Here is a 23,116-nt window from a genome sequence, read left to right on the forward strand (position 1 = left end):
CAAGTAGTTCTTTTCATTGTGGTGTTCTGTTGCCTTGGATTATGATCTCTGATTGTTATAGTCTTATTCGGTGTATAAGAATATATTGCTCATGTGAAATCCTATTGTTTCTTGTTTTCCTTGAGTATTGAGACTCACCTAGTGCTCGTGCTTGCAGGCTTGAACGTGTTAGAGTTGGCTGACTTGTCGAGGGAGAGCTCTCAACGAGTGCCACACGGCCCTTACTTGAGTCCCATTTTGGGGGTCCGTGACACTTACCTTAACAACAGCAACATTGCAAGAAAGCCTCCTTAGCCAAGTCCATGAATTTCCGGAAATGATATCAATACCTTTGCAGAATCAGCAAGACCAATTTCAAAAAATGAGATCCACAGTGATCATATAAAGGCTACGAGGATGCCAATTATTATAAAACAAAATGGACTCTTTGCGATTGCCAAAATGATTTTTAAAGCAGGTACAAGAAATTGGTCTAGATTTCAAAATCCTTCTCCAATTCCAGTACATTTGTTTGGAGGTTTAATGACCCATATGCTCCTGCCCCTCAGGTTATAAGCATGGACTCAGTTAACCCAAAGAACGAACTCAGAAACATGGATATTCCACAGCATGCTCAAGGCTAAAACCTGGCTCTAATCTGCAATGAGCTTTGGACCCAAACCACACTGCAAGGACTTGCATCCTCTTGTATTCCAGTCATTACCCTTCCAAAGAAAATCTTCAAAGAATTGCTTGAGGCCTTTTAATCAATGCCTGCAGAAGAAATAAGTTAAAAATCTTAACACAATATCCTTGTATACTTGGAGTACAGATTGAATAGGAACCAGCTAGCATATAAAAGGCAGGGGAGAGACCAGCTATGGATCTTTGAGCAAATTCTTTCAACAAAGAGACCACAGTCAAATTTACAAGAACTTTTGGATCTGGACTCCTCTTCTTTAACGGGCTGGAAGGAAGGCTTGACTTCGAACTCACAATGATTAGGACCAAAGAATGATACAAGGTTGCAAAGCATAATATCAAGCTTACTCATCCTAGAATCCAGCTTTTCCAAGGCCAATTCAAACATCAAAATTTTTAGTTATTATTTTATTATTCGATATTTATACCTTTGCTCTTTGGCCTGTACAGGCTAGTCTGGTTCAAGCTGATCAGATTTGAATGAACCAAATTGTCAATTTGACTGAACTAGTTTGGTCTAACTCAGTTGATATGGGCATAATAAAAACCTCTTTGTGAAGAGGGTTTCTATAGGCTTCTACAAATGGAGAGAGGAGGGACAGAGGCGCAGCTAGGTTTTGTTTGCATATCTGAGTTGCTGGCGGCCTAAAAGGAATGTTTGTCAGCAATGGTGTGGCTTCTTTGATAAAAGCTTCAAAAATCTGATTGAAATAGGCTTTTGATGAACTGGGAGTGTAGCTGCTTCATTGAGCAGCAATGACATGACAATAATCAGAGCAGAGATTCTGAAAAGTCCTGCAACAACAACATTGGCCCATGAAATCATTGTTGAAATTCCAACGAGGGCAGTATAACCTTGAAGATGATTCGGTAGATGTTGAAGAATTTGGTTGATGGCATAAGGACCTTAAAGCTGATCTGAGATGGTTACAACCTCAGACTTCTTTTTTGGGTTCAAACTTGGTTGGGGTTCGGATGATTAGGGTTGATTGATGATGAAATATGAGCTTCAAGGCCTGTGATGAAAATGTTTGGAATTTTTTTATGAATTTGGGGCAATCTCATAGGTTATCATTTTTAGGATTTTTCCTATTTTTGTAGCATTTTATAGTAGGATTTTGTGCTAATAATGTAGTCAATTACCTAGGGTCTTTATCTAGGCTTTCTATGACTTTAAGATTTTACAATTATGTGCTGTTTTAATTTTGAGGCATCTGATACAATGATACTACGTTTCATCAATTAGGATGTGATATTAATTCCTAGATATTGTTTACTTATTTAGTATTGGAAGAAAGCCTATATAAAGGATTGACGAATAACCATGAGGGAGAGATTGGGATGCTGAGCATTCAGCCCAATTGAGTTCTGTCTTCATTTTTATGTTTATTATCCTATCGTTTCCTCTATTTTCCAGCATCCCTCTCTTGTGCCAATCGGGTCCTGCATCAAATCTCCATAAAACTAATAACATAGGTGCCCTCTTATATGCCTACAATGCTAGGAAGATACAGAAACTAATTAAGAAATCTAAATAAACTAAAATCCTAGTTTCCTAACAATAATAATAATACCCTAGAATCTTGCTTCCCAACTAATTTAATACTATATTTGGAGCAATTGGGGAACTTCAGGTTATGGTCGAGTGTACTGCCATCAAACCAGGAATAAGTTGAACAAAGCGCCCCTCACATGCATGTGTTTGGCGCAAGGGGGAGAGAAGGGTGATTCTCCAGCATAGTATCATTCTCCCTCTGTTCTGATCATGACCTAATTGCCATTTTTAACCTCCTGGCGCCGAGCAGGCATAATTTAGGTAAATACAAGATCGGGTTCCCTTGCAGGTATCCATTTTTAAAATACTCCAGTCCATACCCTATTTCAAATTCTACAAAAAACAATTCTTCTTAGGGTACCACAGCCAACTCCAGCTTGGATAGACTTCCCTGAATTTTGTTAAAAAGTGCATAAGACTCGAGAAGCCAGGCCCTTGAGGAACAAACTAAAAGTTTGACCTCCCCGCATCATCCCATTCAGATACCAAGTAAAGATTCCTGAGCTCGGGTCTTCTAAACATTTTGAAGGAAAGGCAATTCTAGCTTTGGCCACGGAAAAAATAGCCTATCACCGTGCCATAAACGCAAACTCGCGCCTAAAACAACCCAAGCCCCAATGAAGCACTACACCAGAGCAAGAAAACCCATCACCGATCTAATTCAGTGACAAAGATTAGCGCATTAAAACAGCAAAACTACAGAATTGGCAACGCAAGAAGAGCTAACCAGCGAAACCCACTTCGATCTATGAAATGTAATGATAGAAAATAGGACATGAAAAAACGATATACTTACAATATGAATGACAGGAGGGATATGACAATAGCTATGGAATCGCTGGGGCAGCCTCCTTCCACGACACAACGGGCCATTGCATTTGCAGCCTTGGTCCCAATCTACCTAACCAGAGCGTCAATTGATCTTTGTAATCCGTGGTTACGGTCCACAGAAGGATTCTGCCAGTAGAACTGTGTTTGACAAACGAGGGCGATTCGCAAATTTCTAGGGCATGCGGATGCCAACCCGTTTCGAGAAATTTCATTCATCCCCCAAAAGCAAACAATTTTCCTGCAAGGAGTAAATTTGGCTGAAAATTGAATGCACAGCTAAGAGCGAACCCAGTTTCCATGCTTGATAAATTGAGAAAGTGAAACAATGTGGCAATCCATTTGACACGTAAGAATGAAATGCAATGAAGTAGAATTAAATTCGTCGCTCACTACGCTATTTCATTCCAATGGCTTTACATAATACTATAATAGTTTAAAACCAAATCTAATGAAATACTCGTATCTAATCAAATCTGATGTTAAAAAATTGAAACTGAAGACGTAATTAAAGCTGTAATAGATGAAATTCATTAAGAAATTGCGTTGGATTATGCCAAATGTGCGATTGAATAGGTTCCTAAAAACCTCTTTTTTTTTTCTTTTTTTTTTTATGAAACCACCATTAACACCCTTAAATAGAAACCACTAAAATTACAATTAAAACCCCTGCATAAATGCCCTAAAATTATCAGTAACCTCCATAAGCTCAATAATGCGCCCATAAATGTATGGAGGGTTTATCATTATTGTTGGTATTATTACATTTAAATGTAACACAAACCATAGCAATTGATTTATGTCTCAAAGTCTTCTCCAACGCGTCAGCCCTTGTCTCAAGATTTAATCTTAAAAGTGTTTCAAAGAAAATTCCATGATTACGACATTTATATCATTAGATGACTAAATATAAATCATTTAATCATAAGCAATGTGGGATTCCCTTTTTTAAAAAACTGGCAACCTTTTTAAAATTTTGCAAAACCTAAATGGTAATTGTAAATTCATCCTATTTTTATTGGAAAATAATAAAAACACTATAGCTTCAAACAAGAAATTAAAATTTCCTCTCTTCTATCCACATTAATAAATTAACAGAAATAATTTTAAAATTAATTAGGGTTTATTTAGTTGTCGAAAACAATTTTTTTTTTTCATTTTCAAACAAATTATAAAAATGTCATTTTATTTTTAATTTGGGTCCAACTCGACTAGTTTTTTTTTTTTTTTTCAGTTACAAGTTAGTTCATTAATTTTATTTGCTCCGAAAAGACCATTTAAATATTATAATTAACCAAATCAATCATTTCATAAGAAATTTTACTAAAAAATAGATAATTAAAATCATAAAATTAAGTAATTTTTTTTCTTGTACAGTTCAATTCATCAATTTAAATTCAATGCAAAACAAAAATAAAAAATAAAAATCACTAAGTATCCAAATATACTTCATTAACTTTTTTTTTTTGCATTAAATTAAAAAAGATAGATTCAACTGTAAAAGAAAAAAAGTTGTAATAATTAATATTGGAGTTTAAATTAGTAGACTAATTTGTAACTAACAAAAATACATATTGTATTTAATAAATTTTAACACTTTTAATTTTGCAAAATTTGTATTAACATTTTAAAAACAAATCTTTGTTTTCATGATTTTCCATAAAAATATGTTTAAAGAACTAATAAACAAGCCGATATTTTGGTAATTCTGTATGAAAAAGATATTAAAAATGAAAAGCAAAAATTGCCTCCCATGCTAAAACAATTTCTTTGTCTCCCTTAGAGGTGGCATGTAATTCTCATATATATATATACATATACATATTAAGACTATTAAGCACTACGTTTGTGAACATAAATCATCTTGAATTTGTTTTTAGGTTTATTTAAACTAGTCAAATCTAAAAGTGTCCTTGCATGCATAGAGTATCACTCCAATCATTCCAACACTAATTACACAAAATAAAAGTATGCCAAATATGATGCCTACCAACTAATACAGTGTGCCAAAAGCTTTATAGTTTTTGGAACAAAACAAATCTATAATATTTACATAGGATTGGGAAAAAATGGCCTCTATTTAGGCAAATGTTTATCATTCATCCATTATACATTAACCTATAACACAAAATTGGGGAGGCCTGGATTCTCTGAATCCCTAAAATGTGATTACAGAGAATAAATATAGGGCAGCTAAAATCAATAACGCAATGTTAGGCACAATCAGCGAAGGAAAAAATGGTACAAAGAAGATGAAACCTATCTATGGTACAATTTGCAGATGAGGAATGTTGGTTGTGGGAGTGTTCAAGAGGGTAGATCATAATGAGCTTCATCACAAAAGGGTGCCCAATAGCCATACATGCAAGATAAGCCAATATACAATGAGGCCTAGCCTTGCCCTTGGACGACTCATAAGAACTCGACCGCCAGATACCCTGCAAATATTGAAGGACTTAAAATTCTCAAATAAGAATCTAGTGCATAAAATCGTAGATCCATAAATTAGCATTGTCGGTATTATTTCAGTTCCTTGCATAGAATGATCTTGGCATTCAAAATAAACTCCCAGATGCTGAAGATGGAGGAGAAAGGGGAAAAGGAAGAGGAAAAGGAAAAGGAAAAGGAAAAGAAAAGAGCAGGTGACCTAAGATGTCATTCATTCAACAGTGATGCACCTTGTCTGTGAGTAATGTCTACTACAGACAGAAAAGAGTAAAAAATCTAGCTCAAACCTATCAAGTACAATCTTCCAAGGATACGGTTTTAGACATAAGCAAACTAAAATGTAGAAAGTGGAAACGGATAAAAACATAGACCTGCTAAGTCTAATCTTCCTAGGATGAAGTTTTAGACATGAACAAGCTAAAGTATAGAAACAGATAAAATCAGAGCATGCAGACTTGAAGCACAGTTTTGGATGTACCAAATTCCATCAATTCGATCTGCAATCGTCTTTCCTTGCCTGGGAATGAGACCTGATGTATTAAGCGACTTGAATACATGACCTGCAAAGAAACAGCTTAAATAAGTTGCCCATGCCTTGAAACTGGATGCTTAAAAAGTTTAAATTATTAAAACACGCAAACCTTTATCCTCATCAGTTTCCTCATGGTTAATTAAACGATCAGATTCGGGATCAATATTAAGTGCAAGGTGATCGCTTGAACCCTTTCGCATGGTTCTCACATGAGCAGCAGAGGGAACAGGAGATATTGCCTTCTTTCCAACTGATCCCTGAAGAAGCATTAGAAAGAAATGACTTTTTGCTTAATTTCTCATTGCAAAAAAGAGAATTGATGATTGTTGGAAGAGCAGAATACAGGAAGGCGCATTTATACTAACATATCATGAAAATTAGATTTTCAAAAGAATAATTCTACTAGCATGAAACTTAGTGTCAATTCCTAATACCCTTATTTCAGTTTAACTCCTACTAACCTTTTCTTTAGGAAAAAGGCATGTTCGTTAACGAGAACAGTCAATTCAGCCTCCACTCTCCAGATCAAATGAAATGCATTTACAGACAGTGAAAGTGGCATGCCACTAAACATTTATCTAGTCTATTTTTGAGAAACAGAAAAACATCTAGCACATCATATCTAGAGCACTTAAATATAAGTGAGATCTCCATGGAGGTTTCAACCACAGGCATCAGCAAAAATATCTTGCTTCTGTATAACCAACTTAAATATGGTCTCTACTGTGTACCACTCAAAACCAAAGATTCAACCATCTAAATATAACATGCTCACCGATGTGCACAACATTCAGTTAGCACAAGTGGGGAGTGCCAAGACATGAAAGAGAGAGTAGATAGCATTTCAGAAGCATACTGCATAAAAAAATATATCAATAATATTTATTTTTCTAAACCATGAAATGCTCAAGCATGGTGACAAATATGCTGCCCATTGATAAACTCTACACACAACACACCCACAGAAACAATGTGTATATATGAGTTTAAACACTACTTAACTATACATTCATAAAACACATTGACAACATAAACACATCACTTTCCAATAAAAGAAGTTTGCAACAAATCTAGGAACAAATTATAATGGGAAAAAAATATTTACCAAATCTTCAACTTCAGCTATCTCTGACCCAGAAGGCATTGAAGGAGCCTCATAGATGCTCCTTTCCTGGACAGAGCCTGGTAGTAGAGCCCTCTCTTGCATAGAATCTTCAAGCAACTTGACCTTCGTTGACAATTCATCCACAAGCTTTTGGCTCTCAAACAATTTCACACCAAGCTCCTGGACTTCAGATTTAGAATTTTCAGATTCCAAAGTTATGGCTGTAACCAGCTTTTCTAACACTGCAAGCAGTTCTGTTGCATGATCACAATCCCGGTCTCCAACTGAATCATTACCTCCCAACTTCTGAATAATTTTTTCTAAACCCAGGGCCAGTTCAAACAATTTGCTCTTCAACTTTTCCATCTCTTGCTCATCTCTTTTGTTTATTTCAGCTTCCTCCTTCAGATGCTTAATTTCAGAAAGCTGTGTTGTGAGGTTCGAATGCAACTCATCCTTGTCACGGGATAATAACTTGATCTGGTGCTGCAATTCAGGAATGCTATCAATTATGTAAAACAGCTTCTTTAAATTAGCTGAATTATGAAGCTCCTGATCTCCTGCTTCTAACTCTAGAAAAGGGACTGCTATTCCATTTGTCTTGTCAAAGAGCAGTTTCATTTCAGATGCTGACAGTAAATGGGATTCTTCCTCTGAAACAACAAATAAGAACAAAGAAGTCAGCATAAGACAACAGACCAAATTGGTTCGACAGAAACATGCCCCAGTCAAGATCAACCAGGCTACGGCCCAACCCCTTCAGCAGTGACTTGGGATTTGCTGCAAGCCCTGAAAGCAGGGCTCACAGTCCAGGGTCTTGCCTGTCTAGGCCCCTTTTGGTATTGGCTTCCCAGCACACGGGCTCCTAAGTCCTATGGTTATGCCCAAGAAGTTTTTCCAGAAGCAGGACACCCCCTAGAACCATCTATATACATGTGTGTGTGTCTGTGTGTGTGTGCGCGCGCGCGCGCGCATGCAAATGGGGGCATGTGCATGCACATGGTTACGTGCGTGTGCATGTATGTATAGTCTGAACACCACCTCAAACTATATATATGTGTTTGTGTGTGTGTGTGCGCATTAAGAATAAACCAACGAATTACCCTGCTGTTTTGCCAATACAGTATTGTACAATAATGAAAGTTCTGCTTCTCTTTCTTTCATCACATCCTCTCTGGCCTGACAATCCTGTAGTTTATGCTCCATCTCAATACGCAAGTCTTGTAACACTTTGACCTCAGACTCCAACTTGGAAATCCTGTCTTGGTTTAGATCACTTTCTTCCAAAGCCTTCTCAGAAGTTCTCTGAGTCTCTTGCAACTTATTCTTCAGATCTTCAATGGTTGCATCTGACACATTTTTAATGTTTATAAACTGCATATTCAGAGCTCGAGACTTTTTGGCAGCAAATAACAACTTCTCCACCATCTCAACATATTGGCTGTCATTAAGCATTTCCTGATGCTCTACTGCATCTCCACCAACATCACTCTTCTCTGCAAACAACCCACGGTTCACTGTTACCAATTCAGGGTCAAATTCACACTGCAATTTCTGAGTTGCATTAGAACAACCAGACAATAACATCGCAATATCATTCTCTAAATTGGCAATCATATTCTCCTGTTCCTGTTTATAAATTTCCATATTCTTCACTTTCTGCTTCAAGGATTCCAAGTGCTCAAGCATAACAATTACTTCATGCTTTGTTGCCTGTAATTCTCCCAGCAGAGATGCAATAAAATCATCCATAAAAGTAGAGAAGCCTTCAAACTTGTCAATAAGAGTTTTGTTTCTCAAATGGAACCCTTCCACTGTCTTTATAAGACATGATGAGATGTTGTCACCATCTGCCACATCCAAGTTTCCATCATCTATTTCCACACTCATAATATTTTCAGGGCTCTCCGAGATAAGTTTTGCTGCGTAGGAATCTACCTGAGGATGAGAGAGAGAGAGATAATTAGAGAAATTTCATATAAAGATTAGTGAAGAATTATAAAAATCACTAACTTTACGCTTGCATATGCATAAACATTTCCGTGCCAAGGCTCAACAGGAAGATTTGCAAAATTACCTCAGCAAAATGATGATTTTCCAGCAATCCTGACCCCGTATGAACTAACTGATTCCTTATGTTTCTAAGGAGGAGGTCCATGTCTTTCAAGCTGTTAATTTTTTCCTCAAAGGTTCTTCTCAGTAAGGACAACAAAGTCTCATCTTTCATAAGCATTTGAAGGCTGTTAAGGTGGGAAAAGAGCTCCTGAGACCTGCTTTCTACATTGCCACGTGTTCCAGCCAACTCTTCCATGCATGCATTCAACTTAGAGTTTAGGGTTAAAATCTCCTGTTCGGCAATATTTTTTTCACCAACAAGAACAGAAATATTATTTTCTGCCTTCAGTGATACCTCTTCTAGTGATTTTATATTTTCTTGGGCATCTGCCAACTTGCCAGCATGTGAACTAGCTTCCTCTTTCAGCTTCTTTAGCTCATCCTCCAAGCTTGTTCTACCAACTTGCACATCATTCTTTTCTTCAGCAAGCAAAGCTACATTGGTCTTCACTTGAGAAAGTTCATCTTCTAGAGATTTTATATGCTTGTATGCCTCTGTTAGCTTACTGGTCTGAATAGCAATGTCCTCTTTCACTTTCTCAAGCTCTGTCTCTGCAGCAGCTCTACCAGCCTGAGCATCTTCTTTCTCACGGCTAAGCTCACAAATATTATTTTCTGCCTGTGATAACATGTCCTCAAGTGACTTTTTAGTCGAACAAGCCTCAGAAAATTTGCTACTTTGGGAATTAGCTTCCTCTATTGCTTTCTGTAACTGCTGCTCAATATATGCCTTACCAACCTCTAGTTCCCTTCTTCCTTCTACAAGTTGAGAAACATTGCTCTCTGAAATTGTCAATGTATCTTCCAGTGATTTAATAGCCATCTTAGCTTCTGTCAACTTTCCAGCCAGAGTATCAGCTTCTTCTTTTAGTCTCCCTAACTCCTCCTCTGCATGTGTCTTTGCAAATTGACATTCATTTAAGTACCCAGCAAGCCATTTCACTTTTTCTTCAGGCACTTCAAAAACCGAATCAACTGGAAGAATGATACTATCAATGGACTTAATCACCCTTTGTAGCCTGTCATTGCCATCCACTAAGAACTGCTCAAGCTGACTGTTTTGATCTTTCATGGCAACAAGTTCAGCCTCCAACTTGGAGATGCGCTCTAGATCAGTCGACAATCTACTAACATGGTCCCTGCATTCAACAAGTGCAGATTCATTCTGCTGTAACTTAAGCCTTAACTTCTCGATTTCAGTTTTCTTTTCATCCAGAAGAATTTTCATGTTTTCTCGTTCTTGAACAAGCCCCTTCCCTTTCTTAACGGCCATGGACAATTTCTCCCTCAACAAAGCAGATTTTTCCTCCGACCGTTCAAGGTCTTTCAGCAAAGAGCTTCTCCCTTCTTTCAGTGCCTGAAGTTCTTGAGATACTACTTTTAACTCATTTGAAATATGATTCACCTCTGATCTCTGCAGAAGCTCTTCTTCTAATATTTGCTCACATAAATTCAACTCTTGATCCCTTACGTACAAGAGACATTGGATTCTTTCATATGTTTCTACATCAATGTGGGAAATTTTGAAAGCGGCAATACTTTGCTCCTTGATCTCCCTAAAGCATCCCTCTACGAGCACAGCCATGTCAAAAGAAGCTTGATAAACCTCTTCTTGATTGTCTATTGTAATCCCAGAAGCCTCAAGCAACATCTTCACAGTTTGATCCTTCTCAAATGACACTTGGCGCTCTTTTTTAACCATCTCTTCATATTTGCATGTTAGATCATCCAACTCCATCTGAAGATAAGCCTTTTCTTGTATTTCTGCCGAAAGTGCAGCAGTTATGCGGTCAATCTCATTATATGCTGCTTCCCTCATTCTAGAACTTTCATCTTTCAACCTACTCAATTCACTAGTGGTCCCATAAAATGATTCCCCAAGCCAACTGATTTTGGATCCCAAATCAGATGATGAAACATTTTCTGGCAAATCAATCAAAGATAAGGCATCTCTCAGTTTCTGGAACTCTGAGGACACACCAGCTAGTTCATTTCTCGCATCAACAAGCCATCTAAGTTTCCCCATGCTATCTTCTAACTGAAGTCCCTCAGGTACAGAGGTTTGCGAGAGGATTTCTTCAAATTTCTCAAGAATCACATCCCTTTGAGAAAGTGATCCCTGCAGTGAAGCAACCAAATTATTACTTTCAATCAACTCCACCTTACTTAGTTCAGCAACCTCCAGTGCGCTCGATTTTTCTTGCAATTCAATCACACATTTTTCAAGCTCACTTGTTTTATCAGCAAGAGACTGCCTCAATGAATCCCTCTGCTGAACCAATGCCTTTCCTTTTGTCACTGCCAAGTTAAGCTTTTCTTTTACATTAGCATATTTATTCTTTTCCTGATCAAGCTCAGTCCTTATTTTCCCAAGTTGTACATTCGCCACCTCTGCTATTTCTTTGCTCTTCTCAAGTTGTTCAAGTAATAGTTTATTTTCACTTTCTAGATGGCTTAGTTTTTCAACCAGATCTACTTCCTTTTGTCTGAGCTCTGATGACTCAGAAAGAAACTGCATATAGTTCTCAATTAACACGGAAGATTTCTTCTCAATATGAGACATTTTACCAGCTATAGACTCATCCGCCAATTCTTCTTGATCAATTACCATGGCAAGAGAAGCTAATATCCTGTTTGCAACAAAATGAATATGCTGGTCCTTTTCAACCTGAATTTCCAAGGATTTGTTTAGAGATTGGGACCATGTCTCTTGAGCTGAATTCAAATAAGAAGCAACAACATCATGTGATACTGAAAGTTCAGTAACCTTTGCACTAAGATCTTCAATCTCTTGATTCTTCATGAAAAGAATAGCATGGAGCTCCCTTATTGTGCCATCAGTTTGTGAACGTTCGGATAAAGCACTTCTAAGAAACTCTGAACACTCATCTATCATCCCATCCAATGGTTTGTCAGATATCCAAGTCATTTCCCCACTATCTCCAACTTCGGCCTTCTGGAGTTGATCAACCAATCTGCCATCACTTTCGACAAGCAATGAATGGTGATCAGTTAGAGCCTTGAGCTGCAGGTGAAGCTTGGCAACTTCTTTCATGAACACCTCTCGTTCTTTCTGCACCACAAATTCAATTGATATCATAGCAATACAAATCTGTAATCAGAACAAAATATCTTAATGGGTAGATACTCAACCTCGCATTCCTGCGCAATACTTTCTTTCTCACCAACAGCCTGCTCCAGCATAACCCGGAAATGTTCCACCTCATCCATTAATTCACGAACCTGCATTTCACTATCAAAATTCCGAAAGGCAGTTTCCTGCACAAATTTATTTTTTTCATCCAATCGCTCGTCGGACTCACTAACTACCAATGTTTTCCTAGTATCATTATACTTCCCATCATAAACAGTCAATTCTTCTGGGGCATCAACAAACATGTCCTCTTTTCCAGCATCTTCTGTTACTTTCGCATCATTTGAGTCACCAACCCCATCATCATGACCAACATGATCAATTTTCAGAGTCAAAGAACTTGGTACCTGAATAGCCAGAAGAGGAAAAAAGAGAAAAAAAAAAAAATGATGATGGTTCTTTTAATGAAGAGAAAAGAAAGTGATAGAACTTTCCCTCCATTTTGTTTGGCTAACCAGCAGCTGAAAAGAAAGGAGAGAAATTTCTCTCCTATATTGTTTAAATAGATAAAGCCAAAAAAAAAAAAAACTTAATTTACAAGACTGACCTTTCATTTGGCTTCCTTTATTTTTTCAGTTTTATGCTTGATTGGATACTTTTGGTATTCTGAAAAATTATTATAAAAGTAATCTCTTGTTCTCCAAACATTGGAGAAATTCAAAAGGGGGTTACAACGGGTTTTAGTCTCCCTCCACTGCTCTCCATTTGCTTCATTTCTTTTATAACGTATGCAAAATTAGTACAGTTATTGGACTGAAATTGCAACTGTTTAGTGATGACATAATTTAGTGGGCAACTGGGCATTTAATTCTAAGAAAAATTTACAGCTGATTAACTCCATGTCGAACTTAAATTTCAGAGCAGCGATATCCGAGAATCAGTACCTGATTAACCCCATCATCTGCATCGACCAAATCGACCTCTGCAGATGATCTATCTAGCGGGGCTTCTCTCCCATCAGCACTATCATTTCCCCAATCGGATTCCCGATAAGCGTCGATTGATGGCTCGGAATCAGCGAAGCCGCTCGATTCTTCTTCATCTGGGGCAGGTAACTGGCCGTCCGAATCGGCTCTAGAGCCCTCCAAGGCCTGCTCAGAATCATGATTCTCGGACATTTCTATCTCGCATAACCGACGCAGGTGGTGATTGCGTTGTCAACGAGCTCAGATCTGCAATCAAACAGTACTCACATTCCAGAATCACAAAACCGCCCAAACACACGCTGAATCAAGCAAATGCCAACCAAATTACAAACCCAACCGAAACCCTAGAAATCTACTCCGGAAGATTAGGGAGCGCGAAACGGATATACCTGGCGAGCGAAGAAGGCCTCGAATTTCTTCGAAGATTCGACAGCGATCGATGCGAGATGAATCGGGAATTGTTCAATCGAAGGAGACGACGATTTTGCGAGGACAGGAACCTAGAATTTCGCTCTCTCCCTCTTGCTTGGGTTGCTGCCCTATGTGGGTGAGCGCCACTGAGCCTAGGCGTTGCGAGTTGGGAGCGAGGGAAGCGAAACCGGCGTCGTCTGCATGTCTAATAACTCGAAACGGCGACGTTTTAGGACTGTCGACGGTCTGCTGTTTCAGTTAGAACACGAAAACCCATGCATGTCTGACGATTCGGATTTCGTGAACGAGGGAGGAGATGTTGGCGTTCTTCACGGCTGTTACCTTTGATGCCTCTCTTTAAAACGACGTCATTTGTTTTTTGTAAATAAAAAAGTTTTAAAACTGAAAATGTCGAAAATTATTTATGGGGAACTGTTATTACTCTATTTTAATTTTAAAATTTGATGGTTACAAATATTATATTAATATTGTTCTAGATATGGATCTCATCCAAATATGTATATATATATTAAAGAAAATGTGGTAAATAAATTCATCATATTTTGTTAATAAATACTCATTTGTAATAAATTAATTGGATAAGCAAGGATATAATTATTTTGATCCCAAACCTGCATAACCTTTACTAACTAGCTAGTTAGTTTGAAACTAAATCGAAGTAAATATAGGAAATAAATGTAAGTTAAAAATAAAAGTGTAGATCACTTTATAATTAATACAATGAATTAATACTTAATATTAATTTCTAGATTTACTTTATGATAAAAGAAATTAGGAATTTAAGAATTTTATTATTTTTATGCAAATTAGAAGTGAATTTTTTGAAATCTTATTTAAACCCGTTAATAAAATAGTACAATAATTATCACATACTAGCCCTAATCTACGAGGCGTAGTTATTTTTGTTTTAGCTTATTGGAGTAAAGTCTACAAATTATATGAGACCCATAGTGAAGCAATTTTTTTGTAATAAATATATAAATGTTTTTTAAAAATTATGAAAAATAGTTTCATACATTAATTATAATATACTTTTTTCACATATTGGAATAAGAGAAATGAGAGTTTGAATTTTATATCTTGTCATGTAATGTGCATATTAAAAGAAAATTCATACAACTGGTAGCTTATATGAGAATCATATAATTACAAAAAAAAAAGAATCTTTTACTTAGGTCTATTTAATTGTGTAAATTGGTTTTATTTTTATTTTAAGATTTAAAGAATTGGAAAATTGTCAACTTATTTTTTTAGTTTTTTTTTTCAAGATTTCCATTAAAAATGTAGAAAATAGAATATCCATTTTATTGTTAAAAATAATTTTCACTTTTATTTCTAAATTTTCCTGTTTAATTGTGAAAAATATTTTCCATTTTTTACTTCTAAATTTTCAAACAATTACATTAATAACACATCATTATTCAAATTTTCAAATTTAGATAAGAAACAAAATATATAAAATTTAATGAAAAATAATTTTAAAATTTTTTATAATAAAGTATAAAATTAGAAAAAAAAAATGGTATTTTTGTACTTGTTATGGAAAATTAAAGATAAAAAAATAAACTACTTTTAATAAGTAAAAAGTACCAAAACTTTTTGGTATTCTTAAAAAGTATATTTCCATTAGTATTTTTTTTAAGTTTTAATAAAATTTTAATTATTCAAAAATTTTAATAAAATTTGATAGTACACAAATGTTTTGTAGCACGAGCAATAGATAAAAAAACAAGAGATAAAATATTTTAAGATGATGAAACCTCACATTACTCGTGTATTCATGAACATTTTGTTCTAAGCTATTTTTGGAAGTTAATTAATCGTTTGAAATACTTTTTCTTGCACATTAGTGATAAATTTGCATGATCAAGGTTTTTTTTTTTTTTAATTAAAGGAAAGCCGCACCTCCAATTATTTACTTTCTTTTTTATTGTCCTTCGTAAACAATCATATGAAAGTGAAATCTTTGAGTTTTTCCTTCCTTCTTCTAATGTTTTCTAAATTTTAAACATGCCATTAAAGTTTGAGAATTTGTTAGATTTTAGCCATCTTATATTTGAACAAATTAAATAATATCATACCACTTGCGAGAAATCTTGATTTTGGATTTGTATTGAATTTGGTTAAGATGTGATATCAAGTTGTACTAAAATTTATCTAAACCCATCTAAATCCAAATCCAAATCCAAATTTATGGTCTGATATTCATACTCTCAAATGTAGCATTTGCTAAATATGAATCATCCACATATTCTTTAACAATTTTAGATATAGAAAAGAAAAGGAAAGGAAAGAGAGAGACAAATTTCAGCATCACAAAATCCTTTTTAAAAAAAAGCAATGTCATGTTTGGTTTGCGAAATGAAATAAGGTGAGAATTCTAACAGAAAATATGACAAAGTCAAAGTTATAAATTCAGTCCATTCCATTGCTGCGAACGTAATCTAAGTTGCGATTTTGGGTTCGAAAGGTGACAATCCTCTGGGGCAATAAAAGCTAGGAATAACCCCAAAGTAACTGCAAAAAAGGAAAGGCAAATTTTGAATGTACAAAATTTACTGGAAGAGTCAAAACTCCATGTACAAGGGGGTAGACCCTAAAATCAGGGCCTAGTCTGCAAATGTTCTGCTATTGTCCATGGATTAAAATATTTGGAAGGTCTTCTCAAAATAGGCTAACACAGAGTCAATGCATGCAGCTTCAATTCCTCCGCATCAGGACATTTGGGTCTGCAGCCTAGAAGCAAGGAGAACCCACACATTACCTGACTCAACAAATGCTCCTGAAGGAAGATGAGATTGTATAAATGCCTCTTATCTTGTTGACAAAACAAGCTTCAGCATTCTCACAAAAATGGCAGTGTCCAAATCCTACTCCCTCCCTCTTGCCACCTTCATCCTATTCTTAAGCCTCTCCTCTTCCTCTGCACACAACAAGCCCCATATCCATAGACCTTACCATGCACATTTTAGCTGCCAAGGCAGCTTCTCCAAGGTCTACGCCTTTGGAGACTCGTACACCGACACTGGAAATGCTTTGCGGATGGGCGGTCTTAAGTCCTTAATTGGTGGCTTCTTGTCTCACACCCCCTTTGGCTCTTCTGTCTTCAATCCGCAGAAGGGCAGGTTGTGTGATGGTCGCCTAGTTGTTGATTTCCTCTGCGAAGCTCTCTCCCTTCCCCAGTTGCCCCCTTACAAGGAGTTTTCAGGGAATTTCTCATCCGGTGTGAACTTTGCAATAGCTGGATCAACGTGTCTTGCAGCCGAGTTCTTCATTAAGAAGCAGATAGCTCACAGTCTAATGTGGAAAGGGGTACCAGAAAGCTACAGCACCCAAATAAACTGGTATGATAAATTCCTCCTGGGTATGGATTGCAAGGGAAAGGATGAGAGATCATGCAGGGCTGAGATGAATAATGCACTCTTCTGGATAGGTGCGATGGGCGTGAATGACTATGCTCGTATTCTCGGATCTGCCATTTCCACTCGATGGCTCACAGACAAGTCTGTTGGCAATGTCTGTGACCTTGTACAGGTATGCCCTGAAGGAGAAAATAAAAAACCGCATACTATTACTCTACAAAAATCAATGAAAATAGCGTTTCAGTTTCCCTCACTCTATAATGTTATGCAACATCAATATCAAATATCAAATTCAAAAGGTCATTCAATGTAAGTTCAGCCTCCTAGTAGTGAGTTCTCTAATGTTCTAGTCTGTTTGGCTGGGGAGAAATAAGGAGAAAAAAGAGGGAATAAATGTGAGAGAGAGAGAGAGAGAGGAGAGAGAAACTACAGTGCTCATTCTCTTTCTCATCTCTTTCTTTTCTCCTCGGTTTCAGACAGCTCCCAAAACTAGCCCTTTTTTCTCGTTTCTTTCTCTGCCTTCCTTTGGTCATCTAAGTAAACCACCCCCCCCCCCCCCAATGCTGCACACAGGCCCTTGCTTCTAACCAGACAGAATGAAAAGGTCTCATGCTAATATAATGGATATTGTGAAACAGGCATTGCTGGAGAAGGGGGCAAAGTACATGGTTGTTCAGGGGCTACCGCCGATTGGATGCCTGCCATCATGCTTGCAGCTATCTCCTTCCCATGATCGTGATAACCTGGGGTGCGCTTCAGGTATCAACTCTGCAATAAAGACTCACAATGAACTCCTCCAAAGGAAGCTGGCGGCATTCCAGAAGCAATATCCTGGCTGTAGCATAATCTATGCTGATTACTGGAATGCATATCGCGCAATACTGATGAATGCAACCAAATACAATTTTGATGAGCCCTTCAAGACATGTTGTGGAGCAGGTGGCGGACCATTCAACTGTGATTTGAACTTAATGTGCGGTGCGCTAGGCACGTCCACCTGCAGTGACCCCAGCAAGCACATGGTCTGGGACGGGATACACCTCACAGAGGCCATGTATAAGCACTTGACAGATTTATTCCTCTACAAGGGCTACTGTAAACCATCATTTGAAGAGCTGATTAGGAAGAAGAAACGCATGATGTAGGCAATCCATGTCTATCTACTGTCACTTAGTTAGATATTGCGCTCTGAATGTGGCTGCATTCAAGGAGCAGCATAATAAGTTGTCTCAAGATAATGTTTACTTATATTTTGTTTTTTGTTTTTCTTATTGTTGTCAATCAAGCTAATTTAATAAAAATGACTAGTTTCTTTGCCCTTTAAATTACAATTACTCACATGAATGGCACCAAGTGGGGTGTGGGGAACGAAATATTCACTGCCATTTCCTGCAAAGAGAATTTGAGAGGCAGTTTCACCAAAAATATTCATTCTACAGCAATCAACAATAAAATTCCAGAAAATTCTCTTGCAGAAGGCACATAACATTGGGTTTTATGTCTACAGTGGAGAACTGAACAGTCTTAAATTTGGTGCATCATGCATAATCTTAATTTTCTGTAACAATTTTGTGAATCTGTTTGACCCTTGTTTGAATCGAGCCCAATTATTTTAATTAAATTCCATGCTCCTCATTACTCTCATGTTGGACTGCATTGCAAGGTCAGAAAGAAACTTTTAGAGTGGAAGAAAAATATAAAGCATAGTGTAATGGTCTTGGGTCCAACTCCAGTGAGGCATTGTCGGCTTTGGCCCATTGGCCTCACGGATTCGTCCTATAAAAAGCACTTCACTTGGTTAGAGTCCAAACCCTTGTAAGTCCAAGATCTCCCTAGTACACATCCGATGTGGGACCGTAACAAGCTCTCCCATCTAATTTATGACATCCTCATCAATGTAATTTATCTAATACACATCCGATGTGACAGATCCTCTCCTCCGATCTCTGACGTTCTCATCAAAGTGGCTTACACCTCTGTGTTGGATCCACTAACATGATAGTACTCTCAGGGCGGATCCACTCACATGATAGTATCCCAAGGGAGACTCCGATACCAAATATGACGGTCTTGGGCCCAACTCTGATGAGGTATTGTCTGCTTTGGTCCACCGACCTCACGAGTTTGTCCTATAAAAGGCGCCTCACTTAATTGGAGCCCAAACCCTCCTTATAAGTTCAAAATCTCCCTAGTAAACATCCGATGTGGTACTATGACACATAGCCATAAGTGTTTTCTGCTTAAACCACACACTTATAACCTTCTCACATAAATACCTTCAAATAAACAAATATAGGGTTTCTCAAAACTAAATGAATGATGTAAAAAATACCATATTGGAATATGACTTTGTAGGTGGGATCAATATGGGCTACTCAACAAATTGAGTTTAACCAGAGTGTTGAAGGTCAGGTTGACATCAGTAGTACAAACCATGTTAGTAGGTCATCAACTTCAATACAGGTGAATATAAGAATCAATTTTCAATACTTTTCTCATGGCTTTCAGGGTTCCATTCTTTAATACAGAATAACTCGGTCACTTCAAGCCTTAATTTGACATTCCACATACAAATGACTGGGTGTAGCATCTGAAAGTTGTTGCGAGGCTATTTTGTCTGGGGAAGCTAGGATGTCTGTTCTTTTTTCTACACAAGCTAGCACGCTGTTTCATCAATCTAAAATGACTTCAACAACAACAGGAAGCATGCCTATAAAGGAACAATTTAAAGACATTGTCTTCTATTTTTCAATATCTTGATCTTTCAGCACTTATTGAAGACTTCCATTTGAGATTTGAGCCATCTAATTATGAATAATCTAAAATCGCCAGCAGTACCTCAACACTTCATATTTGGACGGTGAACATCCAAAATTGAATTATTAAATTTTCTTCATAGTTAGAAATGTAAACATTCTAACTAGAATATGCAGGATTGCCAGTTATATGAAATATTGATGTAGACAATACTGCATCAAATTACATATAAAGGAAGCTCTTTAAAAAGTCGTCCAAGATAAAGCATTGCCTAAAGAAAGAAGGAACTCTGACAGATGGGGAGATGCCATCTCCTTGTTCTCATGGTAAAACTTCTAGATCATCTTAGAATCTGTGTTACTTCAAATACAGCATACGAGAGAGCAGGCACCCATTCAGAAACTAAAAACTAGAAGTATCCAAGTTTGCAGGAGAGAAACCATTAACTTGATAAGATTAAAGAACATCCGCGATCCAATTGGGAGAACCAAGATGAAGAAAGCTAAAATCATAATAATATAACACAGATTGTTCCCATTGGTATTCAGTAACATTTCAATCATTCCGGAAAGGAACTCAGATTTATGTGCTATTTCTTGCATTTTCATTGAGTGAACATTGCAGAGGACTCAAAATTACAGTAACAAGAACCCTAATATTAATTATGAGGGTATCTTACATTGAATTTTCTAAACTCCTCACAAGTCAATTTTGTGAGTGGTAATTTTGAGTAACAACCTAAGACTACTTACAATTGGAGGTCGGCTTTTCTACCTGTACACCATTCTTTGTTTACTTCAAATCAAATTAAGTATTCATAATACACTAGGAAAAGTGCATCTGGGGAATCCTTCGGCAAGCTGTTGATATAGATGTAAAAGTGCAATAAGTCTTCCTTGGAAACAGTTTCAGCATCAACCACCTCATTGTTACAGGTGAGAACCCACAAGTCTTCTGAATTGACTCTCTTCAAGGTACCACGACAAAAAGGGCAGGACTCTGACCTTGTGTTCCTATAAGTTGGAAAGAGAACCTAAGTGTGAACTATTGCCACTCTTCAATAAGAGGAATGTGCGATGAATGCATAAAAATTTGTTAGATGAAAGAATCGAAAGACGCGAGGGATGAAATTACCAATCACGGTAGCAATTTATGCACATGGCATGGCAGCAATTAGGCAAGACAACTTTAGCACAAGGCTCCAAGCAAATCCCACATTCATCTTCCCTCTCCAAATCAACATTAGGAGTTCCGCTATCTCTTCCCACCCTCTTCTTGCTAAGAATCATCATGTCATGGTTCCCATCCTTTGCATCATCCAGCTCCATCAAGTCACCGTGGAGCCGCCGAAGGGACGGCAATATAACAGCTGCAATGTGGGTTTTTTGTCAAAGCAAACATAAGTCAAAACTAATCCATAAAACCCAATAAAGCTTCATATTATTGGGAAAATTTACGAACCATAGAAATCTCGAATGGTAGCCTTCCTCACATGTGTTGATATATTCGGTCTCCCATCTGTGTACACCTGCAATAAAATGAGAAAGCAGCTATCAATTACACACAAATAAACACAAAATCCTTACACCCTCATTTAGGATTAATGCTTATGACTGAATTGAAGAAGAACATAACTTCTCCAAACCAACCTGGTAGACTAGTATGTGGAAGAGGTTTAGATATCTGGGGTGAAGGCAAGTGCAGGAACAATCCAGCCACTGCAGCAAAAACAGAAAGAGGGGTGCCATGTGATTGTAAACCAACTTCATTTGAAGACGGGCACCGCCCTTGGAACTTGGTATCGCAGCAGCTCTGAAAACCCAGAATTCATTTTGGAAAAAATAAAAATCTAGTTTAAAATCAATTCCAGCAGCATCTACCTTCAAATGTCAATTTCATCCGCAGGACTAAACCTAGTATACACATGGGAAAAGAAATCCAAATAAAACCCCATCAAAATACTAGACCAGAAAACATATTCCTTTTCTCGATAGTGATTATTTCAATCACACCATCAAATGAAAAGCCCAGATGATTTTTTTTTTTTTTTTAATACATATTCCTAGAGTACCCCCAGCACAGAAAAGTCTAAAAATCAAAAGCTAAAAAACATACAACGCTCGAATTCAAAACACGCTTTTTGCTTGATAGTGATTATCTGAATCAAGCACACGGTGACATGCCGATTGAAGGCTTCAGAATACGAAAAGTTAAACTGCAGAATAATAACCATAACTCCCAAATAAATACTAATATTCCAATAAACCAAAATTTCAAGAGCAACCCTCATAGCATAAATGATACAAAAACAGAACAAAGAGATTGGGGGTAGCAAGAAAGAACTCACAGGGCATTGGCGTGCAGTATATCAGCTTCCAAGACTTTCAGAGAGTCCTGGTACGAAGACTTAGCTCCCCCATAATACATCATCATCTCCATCTCCCTTCCTCTATGAGGGTGAGCTGCGATGGCCACTGGGTTTGGCCCTGCGCGCTAATAAAACTCCACAGAGCAGAAGTTATGGCAACAGAAGGAAAAGTACGAAATGGGAAGAAGAAGAAGAAGAAAAAGATGAGGAAGAAGAAAGAAACGAAGAAGCCACTTTTTCCCCTTGCTTTTCCTTCCTGTATGTATTTTTCTTGGCGTGGATTTGAGGACGAACCCCCTTTTGGTTTTGGTCAGAATCAGAAACGCAATAAAAAAATGAAAAGAAAAGTGGAAATGAATTGTAATTTTTATTTTTAATAATTATTCCATGAGGTAAGTACGAATTTTATAATGCATTGACTAATGAGATAAGATGCCGTCAATTAATTTTGTTCCTATCGGATTTCTTGCTGTTGCAGTTGGGTTTCTTTGAATGCGCTTAAATTATTATCCAATTCTTTTATTATTTTTATTTTTAAAGCTTAGTCATCAATGATGGGCAACTGTGATGTGTCATGATTTGTCTCACTAATTTTGTATGATGGCCCATTATTTCTGTTTTCTTTTATTATTAAAAATATTATTATAATATTAAAAAATAGGTAACGAAATATAATACTCTGCCATCCCGATCGAATAGATTGTTAGATTACCATTTGAGTTTAAAAGAACTAAAATTTATACTTTAAACTTCTAACAAATTAAAAAATAATTTTAAAATTTTTAATTTTAATTTTTGCAACAATAGACTTTAGTCTTACTAAGTGAATGCGGTTATATGAATTCCTTTTCGA

At 36.9% G+C, this 23,116-nt stretch overlaps 3 protein-coding genes and 1 long non-coding RNA gene across 4 annotated transcripts; 1 reads left to right on the forward strand and 3 right to left on the reverse strand.

Moving 5' to 3' along the window:
- Window positions 1–424: 424 nt before the first annotated feature.
- LOC131144673 (uncharacterized) lies at window positions 425–3,396 on the reverse strand. Its single transcript, XR_009133869.1, has 2 exons — window positions 3,033–3,396; window positions 425–753 (listed from the first exon to the last, which is right to left on the reverse strand). It is a non-coding gene; the product is annotated as an uncharacterized LOC131144673 (long non-coding RNA).
- A 1,689-nt stretch (window positions 3,397–5,085) lies between these two features.
- On the reverse strand, window positions 5,086–14,088 carry LOC131144674 (trans-Golgi network-localized SYP41-interacting protein 1). Its single transcript, XM_058093455.1, has 9 exons — window positions 13,734–14,088; window positions 13,303–13,590; window positions 12,418–12,765; window positions 9,227–12,337; window positions 8,253–9,087; window positions 7,150–7,802; window positions 6,154–6,301; window positions 5,991–6,072; window positions 5,086–5,502 (listed from the first exon to the last, which is right to left on the reverse strand). Exons 2-9 carry the CDS (start codon window positions 13,534–13,536, stop codon window positions 5,400–5,402), a joined length of 5,514 nt encoding a protein of 1,837 aa, XP_057949438.1. The 5' UTR covers window positions 13,537–13,590; window positions 13,734–14,088; the 3' UTR covers window positions 5,086–5,399.
- A 2,088-nt stretch (window positions 14,089–16,176) lies between these two features.
- LOC131144031 (GDSL esterase/lipase At5g45910-like) lies at window positions 16,177–18,283 on the forward strand. The gene is made up of 3 exons (XM_058092376.1): window positions 16,177–17,447; window positions 17,615–17,666; window positions 17,777–18,283. The coding sequence occupies exons 1-3, from the start codon at window positions 16,630–16,632 to the stop codon at window positions 18,281–18,283; spliced, it is 1,377 nt and encodes a 458-aa protein (XP_057948359.1). The 5' UTR covers window positions 16,177–16,629.
- A 2,177-nt stretch (window positions 18,284–20,460) lies between these two features.
- Window positions 20,461–22,641, reverse strand: LOC131144675 (E3 ubiquitin-protein ligase AIRP2-like). The gene is made up of 5 exons (XM_058093456.1): window positions 22,243–22,641; window positions 21,545–21,707; window positions 21,357–21,423; window positions 21,030–21,264; window positions 20,461–20,908 (listed from the first exon to the last, which is right to left on the reverse strand). Exons 1-5 carry the CDS (start codon window positions 22,332–22,334, stop codon window positions 20,698–20,700), a joined length of 768 nt encoding a protein of 255 aa, XP_057949439.1. The 5' UTR covers window positions 22,335–22,641; the 3' UTR covers window positions 20,461–20,697.
- Window positions 22,642–23,116: the final 475 nt, after the last annotated feature.

The sequence above is a fragment of the Malania oleifera genome, chromosome 12, assembly GCF_029873635.1.
Source record: "Malania oleifera isolate guangnan ecotype guangnan chromosome 12, ASM2987363v1, whole genome shotgun sequence".
Taxonomy (NCBI): Eukaryota; Viridiplantae; Streptophyta; class Magnoliopsida; order Santalales; family Ximeniaceae; genus Malania; species Malania oleifera.